Consider the following 18,595-nt stretch of genomic DNA (forward strand, 5'->3'; position numbering starts at 1 on the left):
ATATAATTTTGTATATTTACAGGGTTATAAAACTTGGCTCCTAACATCATAGGGTGTTGCTTCTATACAAATTACTGACTGGCTGGTCCCCTGTAAGTTTGAGTGAGCAGTCCGTGTTGGCCAGTACTTCATGGGATACAACCACTTTAAACTTCCATCACAGCACAGTTACAATAACTGGAACTGCAAATTTGCGTAGAATGAGTCTATTAGGATCAGCAATCCACCAAACCAGGACCTCAAGCAGAGATCCTTTCCACTATGTTTTACCATTAATACTTTCCTTATAGATAGGTATTTACTCTTGGCTTTTGGTTCTGTTACATCTTGCCACTCACATACTAATCGTGCCTCTCTAATGCTTAAGTGCTTACTTCTCAAAACAGTGTTAAGGAAGCTGCCTGCTTGGAACACTCAGACCTGTGTATGTATGCAGTTTTGTTTCGTTTTTTTAAAATCAAAGATAATATTTTATCACTTTTCTAGTGGGATCTAATTTGGGTTGCATGATGTACATTTAGGAAGTATAAATGATTTGTGTATGAGTAAACTATAAGCAGCCATGTTTTGACTTGTAAATATAACTATTTTTAGTAACTAGAGGAAATCAAGTAAAATAAACAGTGACATCTGCATGTGTATTGAAAGGCTTTGACCATATTGGTTATTGCACTGAAGAACACAATATTATGGCATATTAACAATAATCGCACTTTATATAGTTTATCTAATCACCTTTGGGTGCTATCTTAAAGCAAAATGATTTATTGTTTATTTGTGAAAAAGGTACAGTGGTGAAAAGTGTTTTTATGGAAAACTCAAGAAGCTGATGGAGTGAAGATGAAAGTTTGAGGAAACGTGTGTGTTTGGTTGCATGACAGGATGAATCTGTGAAGTGTTTTTTGGAGGAAATAAGATTTTATATTAGCAAGAATGTTCTGAAAGTGAGCAGATGTAGTGACATTCCCATGGTGCAGGTGGGCTGGGGGGGTAACCCTCACACCCTCACTTTCCCCACCCTGGTGCAGACGCTACTTCCCGCGCATTGTGAACAGCTGTACCCACCCCTACAGCTCCTCTTTAGCTTTAGCTTATTTATTGTTTACTGTTTCTTTGATATTTTGTACAAGTCCTATATTAGTCCTGTCCTGTAGTTCTATTTTTGCACAGCTACTGTATTTTTTCCATAAAAATAAAGATTATTAATATACCTCTGGGATGAGATGCAGTCACTGATGGTTACAGGAGAAACTCTCTTCCAGCTTTTCCAACTACATCTTCCAGAATGGAACAAAGACACATCATTGTTTTTTAAATCAGGAGAAGAAATACAGATTGCATACCTTGCTGTTTCTTTTCTGAAAGACTAACCTGGCAAAATCAAGACTCAAAACTCATAAATGTAGTGAAAATTTTTAGAAAACTGTGTTTGAAAACTTGTGAATCTGAATAGCTCATTTGTTAAACAGAGATACCAATAAGTAAAATTATCAACAACTGAAAAGATTTTCAGTGATTTTCTAGGAGCCTGCAACCATGAAGATTCTTCCTCTTAGCAAATATTTAAATGACAGCCACAGAGTAGAGCATTTGTTTCTGATACAGCTACATGAAGTTCGTTTGAATTGCACAGTAACAAACACCTGCAGAGCACGTGGTTCAGCTGCATTTCTGCTGTGTCTCCAGCCAGCGGCTGATGGCCATTTTTAGTGTCCTGTTTGGTGTCAGCATAAGGGAGGGGAGAGGAAGATTTGTCATGGGACTAGCTCGTCTTTTAGTGCTGATCCAGTTTTCCATTGCTTCCCGTTCATAGGAATAGCCATCTACAAAGAAACCATCACCAATAGTTTATGTTGCCAAAGCTTGTGCACTGTTGCACTGTACAGCTCTTCCCTCTTTAAAGCTAAAAGGGATTTAAGGGCATCAGTATTTTCAAACAGGAAAGCTATGTGGGCCATAAACACTTCATGATACACTCACACATATTTGCTTCAAACAATAAAACTTTATAGAGCAGTAAGAAGATTAATATTCTCCTGTATTCAGCAAGCTAACTTGTATGAGCTGCTTCAGAAGGCACTGCAGCTTAGTCAGTGACACATCACATCACTGGTGACTAGAAAGCAGCAGATTGAAAAAACTCTGCTGCTGTGGCTGGAGCCTCCCCCCCAAGGAGCCAGGAATGGCAGTAAGCAGGGGTGGGACAGCACGGGACACACCCTGTGGAGCTCGATATAAAAGGCTTCACTTGCAGACTGAGGTGCCAGCAATGGACATTTGCTAAATGAGCCCTTTGCCACCCAAGTGACTGATGAGGTCACTGGCCTCCTGATGATCATAAGCCCTCCAGGCCCCAGGATTAGCACTAAAAAACACTAGTTCTTCACAAAATGTTTTAACTATGAAACATCTTTTGCTCCTGGCAGCTGTATAAACTTTTTAAGAGCCATACACATGGTATGCTAAGAGCAGAAATGGGCCTGGGGTTTGGGACTTCTCCCCATCCATATGTGCACAGTATCAGTTTGCACTTAGTGCGCTAGCTCTGTAATTAGGGTCACAACTGCATCTGCAAAGGAGGGCCTGGTTGTTAAAAAAACAAATACACAGCTTCATCAGCAGAGCTGACACTGACTTGCTTGATACATTATTTTTTTCTGTATCAGATGTAATTTGGCAAATTAAACATTTACCACAGTTGTATTTTGTTGGAACACCTATTTCGACTGGATTATCTTTTGATAACTTAAAAGAGATGCCAATTTTTGTGTTCTCACATCTACCTTTAAAAAATTTATCTTAGTCAACAGCATTTAAAGACATACCTGCTGCAATGACAGGGTCCTTCATCAGCTCCCTTGTTATAGGACATAAGAACTCGTCAGGGATAGTAACAGGAACAGAGGTCATTTTCATCTTCAATTCTTCAATTTTCTGGAGGACTTTACTGCGCAGGCCTAGAGACTCTGACAGGAAGGGGACATCACAGACATGTAAGACAAACAGGTTAAGTTTTGCATTAATTAGCAGTTGTGTTACAGGAGACAGCTCCACAGCTCCATCTCCCTACCCCCCCACCTAACAGAGAAATCTGCAGCCAGCCCTGGCCACCACTAGGAACAGCTCAACTGCAGCAGGTCACTCCTGCAGGCCAGGAATAACTTCGTGGAGGAATGAAAACAAGCAGTAAAGGCAAGTGCAGCCTTGCTGCCAGAGTTGGCTCCTGTCAGAGCAGCAAGGTCACCTGCATCTCTGTCACCACACTGCTGCACAGTATTGGTGTTCTGTGGCCTGCAAAGGGATGACTGAAGAACCCCTGACCCTGTGCTTTTAAAAAAGATTAATGTCCTCCTGATATAAAATAAACCTACACACATCATTCCAGTTGTGCCAAGCTGCCTTGTTTCCTTTTAGACAGGCCAGCTCAGAGGCATTCAAGCTGATAAAATGAAGACCCATCAACAGCAACTTTCCTATCTTCAAACAAAGCATCAAACAACAAGGTGTGTTTGTGCCCTGCCTGCAAATTACACTGCACTGTTGTGTGTTCCAGTCTCATGGCAGTTATGGCTTAGACTTGCAGCACCTCAAAGCTCAGGCAAAGCTTGTGTAAGTAACCTGTATTGAAATGGAAATAACTTATTTTTACTGTTAAATTGTACAATAGCAGTCCTCTGCCCAGAAAAGTTGATCGCATTTATAATGAGATGCACTCATTCACACAAAAATCAATAAACCCATAAAACTTCAATTAGTCCCAACTCTCCATTCTTATAAAGAGATAAACCTCACTGTGGACAATGCCCTTAGCAAGATTATGCTAAACCTGAAAAAAAACTGGGTAAGACATGAAGCCCCCACAATACAGGCAGAGCTCTACATGTTGTTCCAGGTCTTGGTGACAAAGCTCCTTGCTCAGAGCAAGAGATTGTTCCCACGAGACCCCCCCACAGCACCATGCTGCTGCTGCTGCACAGGTTGCAGAAAATGTTCTCTTCTATCAGCTCTACAGAGCCAAGTAGGAGCATCTTGATGAGTTGCTCAACTCTGCATTTTTTTTTAAATGCTTGGCACACAATTAGATACCACAAAATAGCTCAAAAGCTGCTAAAAAATTTTGATTCATGGCAGGGATTTACATTTACAAATTATATTGAGATTAAGGTATGGGAACCTAGTATTTTTATAAATTCTCATCAAGATTGATTGTATTTTGTGAGACATATTTAATGAATACCTCCGCCAAAAGGATTGTTCATAATCTAGTTCAATACCTAATTCCAACTACTAGAGGTGCCAGGGGGAAGGGATGCAAAGTTATGTTCATTCCCACACACTGTACAGCATCAATCTATATTTCTCAATCACAGAACCCAAGACCTCACTGGTGTGAGGTTCAGGTTATACCTGAACATTGCAAGACATTAGTGCTTTGACTGTGCTACTCGAAGCACTGCATTAAAGGACTGACATCTAGAGCTTCAAATCCCCAGCAGAAAGCAGTGAAAGGAGCATCCTTTCTATTAAATACACATCAGAGCTGAAGAATCATCATGGTTGAAAAGGACCTCTGAGACCACAGTGTAGCCATCACATAAAACTAAAAAAACCCACAAAAACACATCCCAGGAAAAAATACCCACAAAAAAACCCCCACAACCTCGGCCACTAGAGCAGGCCCTGAAGTGCCACATCTACATGTTTCTTGAAAACCTTCAGGGATGGTAACTCCCATCACTCCCGTGGGCAGCTGTTCCAGGGCCTGACCACTCCTCCCGTGTAGAAATTCTTCCTAATATCCGATCTGAAACTCTCTTGCTGAACTTCAGGCCATTTCCTCTGGTTTCCTCTATGTTTATTAGCCACTCTGAAATAAGCGGCTAATAAAAACAACTGAAGGAAAAGCTCTTATTCTATTAATCATAAAGTAAAATGGTCTAAAAAACTCCCTTTGCAAAGACTGTAAAAAAACTTGGGAGTTCTTTGGCAAGATCTTATGAAACTGGTAAATGTTGCATTTTCAGAGCAAAGCAAACAGATTACTGAGGAAGGAAATGCTCATTCCAGTATTTTTGTAGTGAGACACTGCTAAAATTTAGTCAGACTGGAATTTGTGTAACTGAAAACCATGTACTTTTTAGGCAGATAATATTTTTCTAATTTGTAAATGCTTGAGCTATGACATATAGAGAGCAATTCTTCAAGTTAAATATATCAGGCCATGATTTATACTCTGTATGAATTATAGTTGTAGAATGACACGTAGAAGCAAAATCACAAGCATTTACCACTTCAGAACTGCTTGCTATGAATTATTTTACTTGGCAACTTTGAGTAGCATATTTAATTATTTTGTTTTTAAAACATCTTTCACATAAGCATTAAAGCAGAACTCAGTGCTTTACATTTTCCATATGCTGGTTCACATTTGTAGGGAAGGTTGTGTTTATTCAGACAGTGAGCGATTTCAGTTGGAGCTTTTTTAAAGATCCCTTGTAGCTCCCTGATACCTGTGAAAGTCTGACTCCTTATCCTGTTATGATGGGTGTTAAAGCGCCTACTGAAGAGAAAGCACAGCAAGAGACCAAAGTCTTGAGAACAGAGACTGAGCAATGAGCATTTTACCTGATGATGGGAAAGAACATACTGAGGCTACTTTAGCTCCTCAATCCTCACTGCATCCTGCACATGGAAGAGCCAGAACACAACAGCTTCCCAAAATCAGCTTGTGCTCTACATGTGCCCTGTCTAAAGCCACATCCATCCTTTACCTGCCTTGCAATGGGCTCTTACAGCACAATTTTTATACCCATATTTGAGTTCAAAGTTGTTCTTGACAGTGGCCTTACAAATCTATCAGGCAGCACACCCTCGCATTGAGTTTTGTGCCCATGGAGAAGGCCACACTCAGTGGGTCTCCTCACTGGTCACACTGCATTCAACTCTCTGGCCAGCAGTATTGGAGGGGATTCAGCTGGCAAATGCTACAACTGAGCTTTAGGCTACTCCAATGTTACAGGAAATGTGTGCAGAAACTGGTGAAGCCAAGTGTCTTTTGTGGATGACAATTCCTGTGGATTCCCAGCAGGGAATCCTGTTCATTTCTAGAGTTCAACAAAGCCAGCTGATACAGAGACCCTACCATCCAATACAGACTAAACCACACACAGAAAACAACAAAGAAGGGAACAGCCTTCCATGAAGAATACTAACTTTTAAAAATAAAATTGCACTTTTAAAAAGTATTCTTAACTCATACAAACTTCTCTTATACTCGATCTCACTTTGGCAAGCATTACAGCACCTGATATACACCTAAATCTAGCCATCAAAACTAACAGAGAACTTCTGCTCAGAAGTTTCCACTGTAGTTCACCGTCCTTCAATTTCTCATTTCAGAATTACCACCATGGAATCATGACTAGTATGGTACTTGCTTGTGATTCCTTCTAAAATGTAATCACAGTTTTGCAATGAATTGAGAGGACAACGTATTAACTAGGATACCTGATGAATTACAATGTGTCTGAGCCAGGCAAGCTTTGCTGGATCCTTACTAACTGTCAACATCAAATGCTTCATCTCCAAACTAAAACTAAAACATACCTTGTGTCATCCTATTATGATAACAGTACAATGAAGGATTTCACTGCTAAATTCAAAGTAGTTGACCACACAGTACTATAAACATGGCACTTTAGCAGACTGATCAGAAAAACTATAGACAACCCTGTTTACCAAAAGCAGGATCATTAAGTATCCACAAAATCTGAAATTCCTTTCCCACTGCTTAATGATACAAGATCTAAAAAGGAAAACAGAATCAAAAGCAGGAACAACCATTTAACATGGCATTGTTGGGGGAAGTGCATTTTATGTCTCTGGGTAGAAGTAAACACACATTGAAAAAAAGAGTATTGTGTATAAAATGACATCAGGGGGGTTTATCAGCCCTGGTAATGAAATAAAAATGCATTTCAGGTATAAAAAAAATAATCCATGAATGGAACTCCTAACTCACTTTCATTCCAACATTTCACAAATACTCTAAAGATTAAAATCTATTTGTATTTCTATACTCTTACCGATTTTTAATTCATCAGTCAGACTTTCTTTAGTAAGCTTGAGCAGTTCCTTGCCATCAATGTTGTTCTTTTTGAAAAGCCCAACAAAGTCTGCTAAGTCTTCTGCACAAAGCCAGGCTGAAACATCATCCTCTGACCAGTCCTCAACAGCCAATTTAGACTCATTTTCTACAGTATTTCCTTTGGAAAGGAAAGATAAAAGTTTAAAATACCCCAAACAACACTGCTCCATCCTTTCCCCCCCCTCCATAAAATAAACCAACGGTGCAAAAAACTCCAGTCCTGAGAACAATAGCAATAATGAATACTGATTTCCAGGTGCTGGCAGTACTACACATTCCCCACATCTCATAAAAGAAATGCTTATTAGACATGGCTTCAGTGGGTAGCAATAACTTGGGTTTGTCTTTTACCGATCAGTTTTCAAAGTTTAGAGGAATTTCATCTCTCACGTGTCTACAATTCTGTCAAATTTGAACTGAACTGACAGAAAAGCATCAGCAGACAGTGACATCAAGTCTCACCTCCTCAGCAAAGCAGACCAAAGTCCAGACTTACTCTGTGCTTTGAACAAAGATCTGTGCACCTTTGCTCCCCGTACTTGAGGTGCTGATGTATTTTCTAACATTAACTGCCCTGCTTTTTTTCACCTATGACAACTGGTAAGCAGTTATTTCTTGTTGACAAATACACTTGCAATTAGCATATTCTCTGTTTAACTCATTGCCGATGATACTTGTCCAAAAAGACTTTCAGCTGGGAATAATGCTGTCCAGAGTGTAAAAAATGGCAAATATCAGAAAAGAAGACTGATAAAACTAGAACACTTGTAGTATATCTTGTCTTCAAAAAAATAAAAGAGAGTGTTCCTGTAGGACATTGATAAGATCAATTCAGAGAAAGGATATATAACATGCACATCATTCTGAGGGTACAAACTAGCTGCATGTCAGAAAAGGTGAATTTTTTGCACCTTCAGAAGGTGTCAACAATATTGTGCTGTAAATTTACAGAACAGATTACAAATACTTCCCACACTAACCTGCACAGGGTTTCTTAAGGTCCAGCTGCCATATGTTCACAGTTTTATCCATTGAACCTGTGGCAAGTAAGGGCCTACATGGTGCAAAAGCACAAGTTGTAACATACCTACAAGTAAAAAATAAATGTGTGAAAATCCACAAGAGAAGGATTTATTTTATTTATCAACAGTGAAACAGAATAATCATACTGAATTCTTACCTGCTATGCTGAGACAAAGTGTGAAGGGTATTACCAGTACTCTGTAAAAGAATATTTGCAATTACAAAACTTAAAGAATAACAAGAGTGTTCAAATATTAGTATACTTAATAAAGCATAAGGAAAAAAATAAGGACTAATATTGTTTCTTGGAAGATGACAGAAGAAGTTACCTTCAAAGAAGCTATACAACCTTGCCAAACCTGATCAGCAGCAGAGTCAGAAATGGAAGTTGAATTTCCTGCTTGAAGCCCCTGTTCCATTCACTGGAACACTGATATCTCTCAACAACCAGCCAGCATGGAGTTTTCAGCACAGCAACGCCACAAATATCAACTGCATTTCTACATCCATATTGGCTGGTTGCTCATGTGGATAAGAACATTTCTCCTACCAGTCTAGGATTAGAAATGACCAAGTGAAGAGGTAACTGAAATAGAGGTAAATGAAATAGACTTCATGCTACACTCCAATTAGGCCATTCATCTCACCTGTGCTTCTCCCATTTAGCCACTAGATGCTACTAAAAACCAAACTGCTGAACTTCTGAACCGTTTTAACTTATAATTTGAAAGTTTTTCCTTCTTATGAAAGATACTGTTTCTTTGACAGGTACAGACAGATTGGGAAGCTGAAGAGCAAAGTTATTCTTAATCACGAACTGATGAGTCATCACTCCAGTTTTTTGAGCTGTCTGCCATGAGGGCTTAAAATTTGTTCATCCCCCTTCTTCAGCAAAATTATTTTTAATACTATAAAGTACAAAAAATAAATACCACATACAGGTGAACCATGAAGAATGTAGTAACAGCATTACACAAAATGCCGAAACAACACGTTTTAAAGAAAAGACATTATATTTAACATAAAAAAATTCTTGAATTCTTTATTATGCTTCATATTTTATGCTACTGTTTTATGTGCACTTTCTAAGAATTTCTATGATTACCACTCCTGATTTTGTGTCAAAAGCTACATTTCCTTCTTGCTTTGGAAGCTGAGGTAATTCAGAATAACAAGAAGTCCTTCTAATTCAATATGAGGATAACATGTAAGTAAGGAATTCAGTGAATAATACTCCAATGAGAAATCAAATAACAAAACCCTCAAAGAAATTTAAATAAATAATAAAAAATGTAAATACAAAGCAAGAAAGACATTTTAGCTCAAACTCATTCCCCCAGCTCACACCAAATGCACAGTAAGTGTTTTGGGTTTATGTGATTTCTATGATTCAATATTTCTTTACATGGATAAGACACTGCAGGAGCAGTGCTGGTATTTAATTACAATCCAGTGCATCATCTTGCACTGTGCTGTACTTACAGTTTCATGTATTATGACACGCTTGTCCACAGACCTTTAAAAAAAACCAACACATTGACATTAAAAGGATGCAAAGAGGAAAAAGGAAACTATTTTTAATTAAGGAGAGGAAGAAAAAAAAATCCTTTCCATGAATAATGTAAGGGCAAATGGATTTCTTAACACAATTTTATAGGAAGCTTAGATATCTAAATCCTCTCAATTTATGCCCACCTTAAAACAACAACACTGATTAGCTGTACAGTAAAGATCTGTAATTAAAATACAAAAGCTTCCTTGAGAATTTCTGATGTAGAGGACTGACACAGTGCTTATGCAAACTGTCCTCCCTGGTCTCCACTGTTTGTACCATATCTGCTCTCAAGTAGCACCAGTGAAGCAGATGCACACTCTGGATAACCATGATCTGCTGTCAGCACTTCTCTTTATTTTTGAAACCCTTTCATTTGTGGAGCAGGCTAGAGGAAGTAGGGCAATGCAATAAATACATAAAATACAGTGGTGCAATGCAAGCAACACATAAAGTACTTCATTAAATACAAATTGCATATTTATTTACCATGACAGCAGTGTTTCCTGCAAGACTTTATGGGATAGACATTTCACAACCACATAAGCAAAACAAAAATCCATACGTCTAACAGAAAATAAAATAACTCTAGATCATGAACATTCATAATGATCTCCAAATACTGAAAAAGACATTCTTAAAAAGAATGCTAAGTAAAATGTCAATGAGCTATTGTCTCCCAGGACTTTTACAGTTTTACAATTATTTTCTGGCTATTGTAGTATTTTTGTTTCCCTTTGCAAGATGTTGTTTTTTCTCTTTCAACTTAGAAAGTCTTTGTAAAAAAAGACAATTTAGAGTTCAATAATTTTATTTGTTACTTCAAGTCGCTACTTAGACAGCTTAGAAATGATTAAGCAGTTTTCCTGAGAAGTGCAGAATAAAAGCACAGTCACTAACATTAAAAAGAACACGAATTATTGTATCTACCTTATTTATAATTTCCTCTTTCAATAGCTTGATCCCCCAGCAAAGCCACTAGTAACCAGCTGGTGGTATATCTTTGTGCTGATCACCAACAACCATTTTAGCCTGACAGTCCCATCATTTTTCCTCACAACTTACCATCTACTTTGCAGATCTGTATCTCCCCAATTTAGGTCTAAGACCACATTGGGAGACCACATCAGAAGCCTTGCTGAAGTTGAGGTGCAAACCACATGCTGCTCTGCCCATGTTCCCACCACAGGAGGCAGACAGGTTGGTCAGGCTCCTCATCCTCATTCAGTTCCTGCTGTTTACCCCATATAATAGAATCACAGAATGATAAAACTATTCTGGTTGGAAAAGCCCCTTGGGATCACAGAGTCCAACCATCATCCCTACTCTACAAGTTCTCCCCATAACCATCTCCACCAACACCACACGCAAACGACCCTTAAACACCTCCAGGGATGGTGACTCCACCCCCTCCGTGGGCAGCCTGTTCCAGTGTCCAACCACTCTTTCTGTGAAAAAGTTTTTCCTAATGTCCAGTCTGAACCTGCCCTGTTGCAGCTTGAAGCCATTCCCTCTTGATCTGTCACTAATCACCTGTGAGAAGAGACCAGCACCAACCTCTCCACAATGACCTTTCAAGTAGTTGTAGAGACTGATAAGGTCTCCCCTCAGCCTCCTCGCCCTCAGATTAAACATTCTCAGCTCCTTCAAGCCTTCTTCATCAGATTTATTCTCTAGGCTCTTCACCAGGTTCATTGCCCTTCTCTGTCCTCGCTCCAGCACCTCGAGATCTCTCCTGAATTGAGGTGCCCACTGGAAGGATTTGCTCCATAACCTTCCCAGACTGGAGTTAAGCTGACTGGCCTGTAGTTCCCTAGATCCTCTCCTTTGCCCTTCTGGGAGGTACGTGTGACATTTGCACCTTTCCAGTCCTCAGTAATGTCCCATCACATCCTGGGTCTTTCAAACATTACAAAGTGACCTTGCAGTGACCCTGGCAACTCCTTCATCTCTCTCAAAGACTAATAATAATACTAGTCTCTGACAGTCCATGATTAATTTGGGTCTTAACCTTTTCTCTCTACAGCGCTGACATCAAAAGCACAGGTGTACCGTTATCTCAATCATGCACTTTTTAAGGAAAAAAAGATGTATGTTGCCATCCTCTAGATGTGGATCAGTGAAGACATTTTTAATTTCAACTAAATCTATCAAAGACAAAATCTCAAGATACTTAACTTTCTAAAAAGTTCCTGAAAGTGAGTGAGAAGGAAATCTTAAATGGTGTCCCAAAGAAATGCTAAGATGGCAATAAAGATTTGTAGTTTTTATATTCACAGAAATACCTGCAAACCAGGTAATCATGGATCTCATTACTATACTCAAGAGAATAGAGCCTGCAACATCCTAGATTTCAAACTCAATCACTCACAAGACACTGACTGACTGGAAAGACACTTCAATAGCTCTGGAGGTCACAGAACATTATTTCTTAATTCCTTATTTATTCCTTAATTCCTTAATTATTCAAAATCTATTTTGAAATCTTCAACTCTTCTGCACTTTGTGTTTTTCAGTACTGAAGTATGAACCTGGGCAGTCATCTGCATGAAATTCAAACAAGTAAAAGATACTGCTTACCCTGAAACTAACATTTGCCCATCATAAGAAAATGCACAAGCCAGAACTGGGGCAGAATGTCCATTCAGTGTGCACTTATATTTTAATTCCACACCTAAAAATACAAAAAGTAAATAATTACACAGTTACATTTGACAAGGTATAAGACAAGCTGCTTTTAGAAGTGTAAAGCTGCACCTAAGATCTGACTCTGTGACATACTATCTACAAAACAGGGGATAAAAGATCACAGAGACAATTTAATTTAACATCTCTGACTTCCTCACCTTGTAGTCTCAGCATGTCTAAGAGTGTTCAGATAATACAATGTGTATCTGTACACACAACATTAACTCTTACAGATTTCTATATATAAGACATAAACAAAAAATACCCACTGAGGATGTTTTTGGCCATTAGCCTGGTCTCTACATAGCAGTCACACCTCTGTGCTGCAGCTTTAGCAGGAGACCACACTGTTCTCATTTCTCCAGCTCTTTCTCAAGGGCCAAGAGGTGCTGACAGACAAAAAGGACCTCTCCCTGGCCTGGCAGACTGAGAGGTTTCAACCTATCAACCTGCTCAAAGGTCGCTGTAGAAATGTTACAGGTTACCAAAAGATAAAAATAGTAATTAAAACCAAATCTTTATCATAATATTCAGCTTGAGAGAACTGGAAGTTTTTTTCTAAATCTTAACTTCTAGAGTTACTGGTAAATAGATCACTAAATAAAATATACAAGGCCAAATGTCACATAGTGCTGCATGCCTTACCTGCTCCTCTGCTAAACAATTAACAGAAAACTTTCAGCTTGTGGTTCCTTTGGCTGCGAATTCCTGACAACAGTGTAAATTTTTTCTTAGATTTTAATTGTAATGTAAAGACTTAAGACACTGGAATATGAAAAAAAACCAACTTTGCTATACACACCTAAGAAATCTGTAAATAAAATAAGCCAGAGTTTGATCTGATTATCTTGACCACAAGAAGCCATCTGGAAGTATGTGAATCCATGCTCACCATCTGATAAAATTCAAATATATTAATCAGAATCAAAACCACTGAAAACAGTACAGCAGTAAACTACAAGAGCATTCTTAAAGAGGAATTTGGTAAATTTCCTTAATCTCAGTACTACAAAAAAAGGTGTTAATAAATGTAACTCCGCAAGTTCTATAACCGTTTAGAAATAAGAAACAGGTGTCACTGTTATACTGTTTCCTGACAAAGTAGATAAAAAACAGAAGTGTGCTCACTCCTCAGTCTACTGAGTGCATCAATGTAGTCTTTCAACCAAAATTATATGGGTACACCCATTTCTTCTGCAGTTCTGTAGCTCTCAAACTTAACCACTTACACATGTACAAAGTATCAGAGTATCTGACAGGCTATTTTAATTATAAATGTTCAACTTATAATTTTTATGAACTAAGTGAGTTTCATGACTGCAACCGAGCCAACCACTTGAGAAATACTGCATCAAAGATGAAATACAACAGTATAATAGCTTTATAGCTTTCCCCTCTCTGTTCAGTGGATATGAACATTTCTGAATTATTATGTTATTCCATTCTAATGTGTTGTTTCAGTCCATTAACAATATTTTTTTAATTCTTAAGTCCTGTGCCAAATTGTTTCTGCTCCTCTGCTCCCATGACCTGGCATATGCACCTGACCCAAGCAGCCGTAACAACCCTCCAGCGGCATCACCTCTGCCAGTAACAAGTCTTAGAATTCCTACAAGGATCACCAGGATTAAGGCTGAAAAATCAGAAACTTGAAAGGGACATTACAAGGGTTCCTCTTTCCAGCTCTGAAGTTACCAGGAATGTCACAATACTTACTGTTGAGTGTCTTAGAAAACAACCCCAGAGATTTTATCTCCATTTTTCCACCACATAAAGTGGATAGTATTTTCACCAAGACAGATCCAGAGGCATTATTTAAAGATTAAACCCATTTCTATTGTGACAGGTTAATTCAATGTTGTCCCTTCACCATTCAATGGACAAACATTTGATTGATTTGGTATTGTCAGTCACTGTCTGTTTTGAAGTATATGCTTACACCCTGCCTCCTCAGCTTCCTCCTGCTTCTTTTTTTTTCCCAACTTCTTCCCCTCCTGTTTTCCTGCTCTGTACCACCTTCTCAGATGAGGAGGTACACAGATAGACAGCAGTACTTACTACCGTGTTGAGCACTGCAAGAGGCAAGTGGCTGTCCAGTTATACTGTTTGGGACCTTTGCTAGAGCAGCTCATGTGTACTCTGAAAACAGAAGCCCACCTCTCTTTACAGAGACCACTTTGTCTCCACAGTAGATCTGGACAGCACAGAAGCACCTACAAGGTTGTTAAGACAAGTTGTAGCATTACTCCCTAACTGTGACAATGAGGCTTCTGCTCAGTTTCCCAACCTCCATCAAAAGCAGGTGGCTACATGATTTTCTAACTCCTTGTTAAACACTTACACCTGGCAAAAAATTACACAAATTAACCTTTCAGCATTTCAAACTCATAGATATTTCAGAATTTCCAATATTTGGTACTTCAGCTGTGACATACACTTGCCTCTCCTGCAATTAATTTGTACCAGGAAATTTGAAATAGAAGTTCTTTTTGTTTGTGCAAATGTTTCCTCCTGCTATATAAGCTATATAACCCTAGACATGTAACTCTTCAGTACTGACACACTAATATACAAGAAGTCAGTGTTGCAAATAATTAATAAATAATTGCAATAAACAATTGTACTGGTTTGGGCTGGGATAGTGGCTCCCGTGGAGCAGTTGCTGGGTGTGTGACCAAGCAGGGCTGGTGGCACATGTTGGTCACAGCCTCCAGGCCTTGGCTGCTCCTCACCCTGCCCCACCAGCGAGCAGCCTGGGGGGCACAAGGAGCACAACAGCTGAGCCCAGGACCAAAGGGTTGTCCCACACCACATGGCATCGTGCTCAGCAAAGGAGCTGGGTGAGAGGAGGAGGAAGGGGAGAATGTGCAGAGTTGAAGCCTTTGCCTTCTCCAGCCACCACTGCACATGGGAGAGCCCTGCTTTCCCAGACATGGCAGAACACCTGCCTGCTGAGGGGCAGCACTGGGCTGATTCCCTGTTTTGCTCTGCCTGGGCGTGCAGCTTTTGTTTTCTCTGTTCAACTGCCTTTATCTTAACCCAGGAGTACTTGCACTTTTGCCCTTTGATTCACCCCCCATCCCATGGCAGGGAGTGGGCGAGCAGCTGCATGGGGCTGAGCTGCCCCATCACAGAGAAACTACAATAATTTTTAATTTACTGCAAATCCAAAGCTTTCCCTGAGCTAGCTACAAGTTTAAATACGCAATTTTCAGTATACATGGTTTTGCACATAGAAACATCTAGGTTCAAATTATTTTAGTTCCACAGAAAGCCTTAAAAATGTGAAATGAATGAAAACGGAACATATTGTGCCATGGAGCCCTGAGAAGGCCCACCCTATGCATGCCTTATGTTTTTCATCTCAATATCCAAATATACACAAGAATGTCAGATTTCATTCTGAAAAACAAGAACTAAGCTCTTGCCCATCACAACGGTGAAGAAGCACATAATGACAAAATTGAAATACAACTTGTACAGTGAGGTCATCTAAAAGAGCTACAAGATGTGAACAGTGCCACACCTTAGTGGGACACACGGGAATCTGGGCTCATTGCTCCCCCAGATTCCTCCAACTGAGAATGTCAGGCACAGGAAACAGGCCATCTGTTCACATCCCACAGGTTTACAGTTCTCTGCATTGCTTTAATCCAGTCCTGCTCTTTTTAGAACCAAAGTATGAAAGGGTAAACTGGGAATCTTCTCACCCCCCTGTTAGCCCTGGAAGACAGGCTTCCCTTACAGACGCCACCCAAACATTTTCCAAAACCATAGCAGGATAATTAGCTACTCAAAGCATGCTGTTCACTCTGTTTGTGAACCTAGCACATTCCTTGTCATCAACCTGACCACAACTTTTACTTAAGAATATTCAGAATATTCTAAAACATCACCTCTTCCCAATGTCAGTTGTATCTTGGAGCAGTGATGACAAAAAGAATATTAAATCAAGAGCTAGAGAGAAATAAAATAATACTTTATCTTTCCATGTTCCTCCCTGATGAGTCAGGTAACTAACCAGAAATTGGCTGTGAAGAAATATCACAGCAGGTAACGCCAAGATCATGTGCTTTCTCATTATACAGGCATCTCATTTTATCATCCCAAATGGTTAAATCGCCACATGATGATCCAGTGATAAAGAAATTTCCATTAGGAGAAAACGCACAGGCCACCAAAGAACCATCTTTAACATTCCCAGATCTGAAAAGCAAGAGTACATGGGATTTGAATTTAGAGTAAGTAATGTTCTGAGGAAGTGAACACTAAAATGCAATCTGATACGATAAGACAAACTGTTCTAACTTTTGCATTTGGGAACTTGGTGCCAGAATGGAGAGAAACTCATATCAGCTGTGAGGAAAGAGATGCAAAATAAGCACAGCTGCAGCAACCAGGACCTGCTCCTCCACTGCAGGAGGTAAAAGGTAAGATGGCACCCCAAGGCAATAATTTTAACTGAGTGATAAAATAACTTTCAAACTAAAGACACTCTGCATGGACTTACTATTTAAAAGGCACCATGCACTATTAAAATTCTATGGCAGGATAAACTTTAAAAGTCAAAGATACACAACTATTATAACAGAGATTACATGTATAAAAACAGAGAGAAAAGACTCCCACGATTTTTCTGTTCTGTTTTAAAGACAAAGCAGAAGACCTACTAACCCATAGGATAAGCTGGAACACATAGGACTGGAACATTCCAGTTCTTTGTTTCTTTACAAAGGAAACACCAAATCAGTCTAATTTCTGCTTAAAACAACAACATAGTTTCTAGAGCCATTACACATCCTCCATTCAATGAGGAAGGAACTAAGGACATAGGTCTAAAAGATCACTGCATATATTAATAGCATATACTTGTAAGAAATTACTTTTTAATATTTCTGAGGTTTTCCCTGTCAATAACAAAAATTCTGAATAAAAATAAGGAACCTCTTTGCTAGTAACACCTCAAAAGAGTACCCTTTGACTTCAGAATACTAATAACTGAAATTCCCCATTTTTCTTACAGATAAAACTTTGAAACAATTAGTAATCAATACCTCTTTATTCTCTGAAAACAAAGTAACCATTTCAGCGTTTTTGTGTCCATTACAAGCAAAAAGGTGGCAAAAGTCTTTAAGAATTATGTTTATGGACAGATTACCAAATTTACACAATTTCATATAATCATGTAACCATATATAACTATAGTACTCAATCGTTCTGATTTGTCAGGAGATTAACAAAACCAAACAAGTTTGGTTTTCAGAAACAGCTACTCCCTCATCCTGAGTGAAAAATCTCATCAATTCTCTCAATTTTTTAACTTCTTTCCTTACTTTAGAGAGATGTTGTGTAATTGCTGCTCTAAAACCTAAATAGTGTCTTGCAGGTTACAGCAACTGACCTGAAATGAAATATAGATGCAGAGAAGAACTCTGGAGATCATTAAAAATGCTCATCTACTTTGTTAGAAACGTTTAATGAAAAACCATATGAAATGTTGACAGTCAAATTTAACTCACTCAGCTCCTATACCACTTTCTGTCACTGTTATGTCAGACTTTTAAGGATATGTCAATAGTTTTCGAACTTTCTCATTGCTGAGTTACTATCAAGCTCCTAGGATCCTCCTGGACTCCAAATAGCCTTGTACTTAAATACTTCAATAAAAACAGTATGTATGTATGTATGACACACAGCACAGTCAAGCTCCACTAACTGTCTATTACATATCAGTTTGTTGAGCACCTGTTGAGAAACCAGACAAATGCAATCTATCTCCATCTCATTTTAAAACAAAACCAACTGAACACCTCCATGACCTTAAAAAACAATCAGGATCTAGATGAAAGATAATTTAGCACAAATGAAAACTTACTGAGCTTGCACCATTTAACTTATTTTTTTTTTAAAAAAAGGCAGCCCTTCTCCCTCTCCTATTGATAATCTCTTTGTCGTCCAAACCCTGTTCCTGTCTCCCTGTGATGACGATCAGCAGCGCAAGCCCCGCTCACAGCTCAGCTCACCGCTCACAGCACAGCTCACAGCACACAGCACAGCTCACAGCACACAGCACAGCTCACAGCACACAGCACAGCTCACAGCACACAGCACAGCTCACAGCACACAGCACAGCTCACAGCACACAGCACAGCTCACAGCACACAGCTCAGCTCACAGCACACAGC

General features: G+C 39.1%; 1 protein-coding gene across 1 annotated transcript in view; it reads right to left on the reverse strand.

Moving 5' to 3' along the window:
- Nucleotides 1–1,659: 1,659 nt before the first annotated feature.
- Nucleotides 1,660–18,595, reverse strand: part of WDSUB1 (WD repeat, sterile alpha motif and U-box domain containing 1) — a 17,540-nt gene continuing 604 nt past the window's right edge. Inside the window, 9 exon segments of the mRNA XM_010001083.1 lie at nt 1,660–1,823; nt 2,826–2,966; nt 7,086–7,265; nt 8,128–8,234; nt 8,328–8,368; nt 9,653–9,686; nt 12,303–12,396; nt 13,213–13,305; nt 16,432–16,616. Of these exon segments, the coding sequence (XP_009999385.1) occupies nt 1,660–1,823; nt 2,826–2,966; nt 7,086–7,265; nt 8,128–8,234; nt 8,328–8,368; nt 9,653–9,686; nt 12,303–12,396; nt 13,213–13,305; nt 16,432–16,616 (1,039 nt within the window).

The sequence above is a fragment of the Chaetura pelagica genome, unplaced genomic scaffold (assembly GCF_000747805.2).
Source record: "Chaetura pelagica isolate M959 unplaced genomic scaffold, ChaPel_1.0 scaffold26, whole genome shotgun sequence".
In the NCBI taxonomy this organism is placed as follows: Eukaryota; Metazoa; Chordata; class Aves; order Apodiformes; family Apodidae; genus Chaetura; species Chaetura pelagica.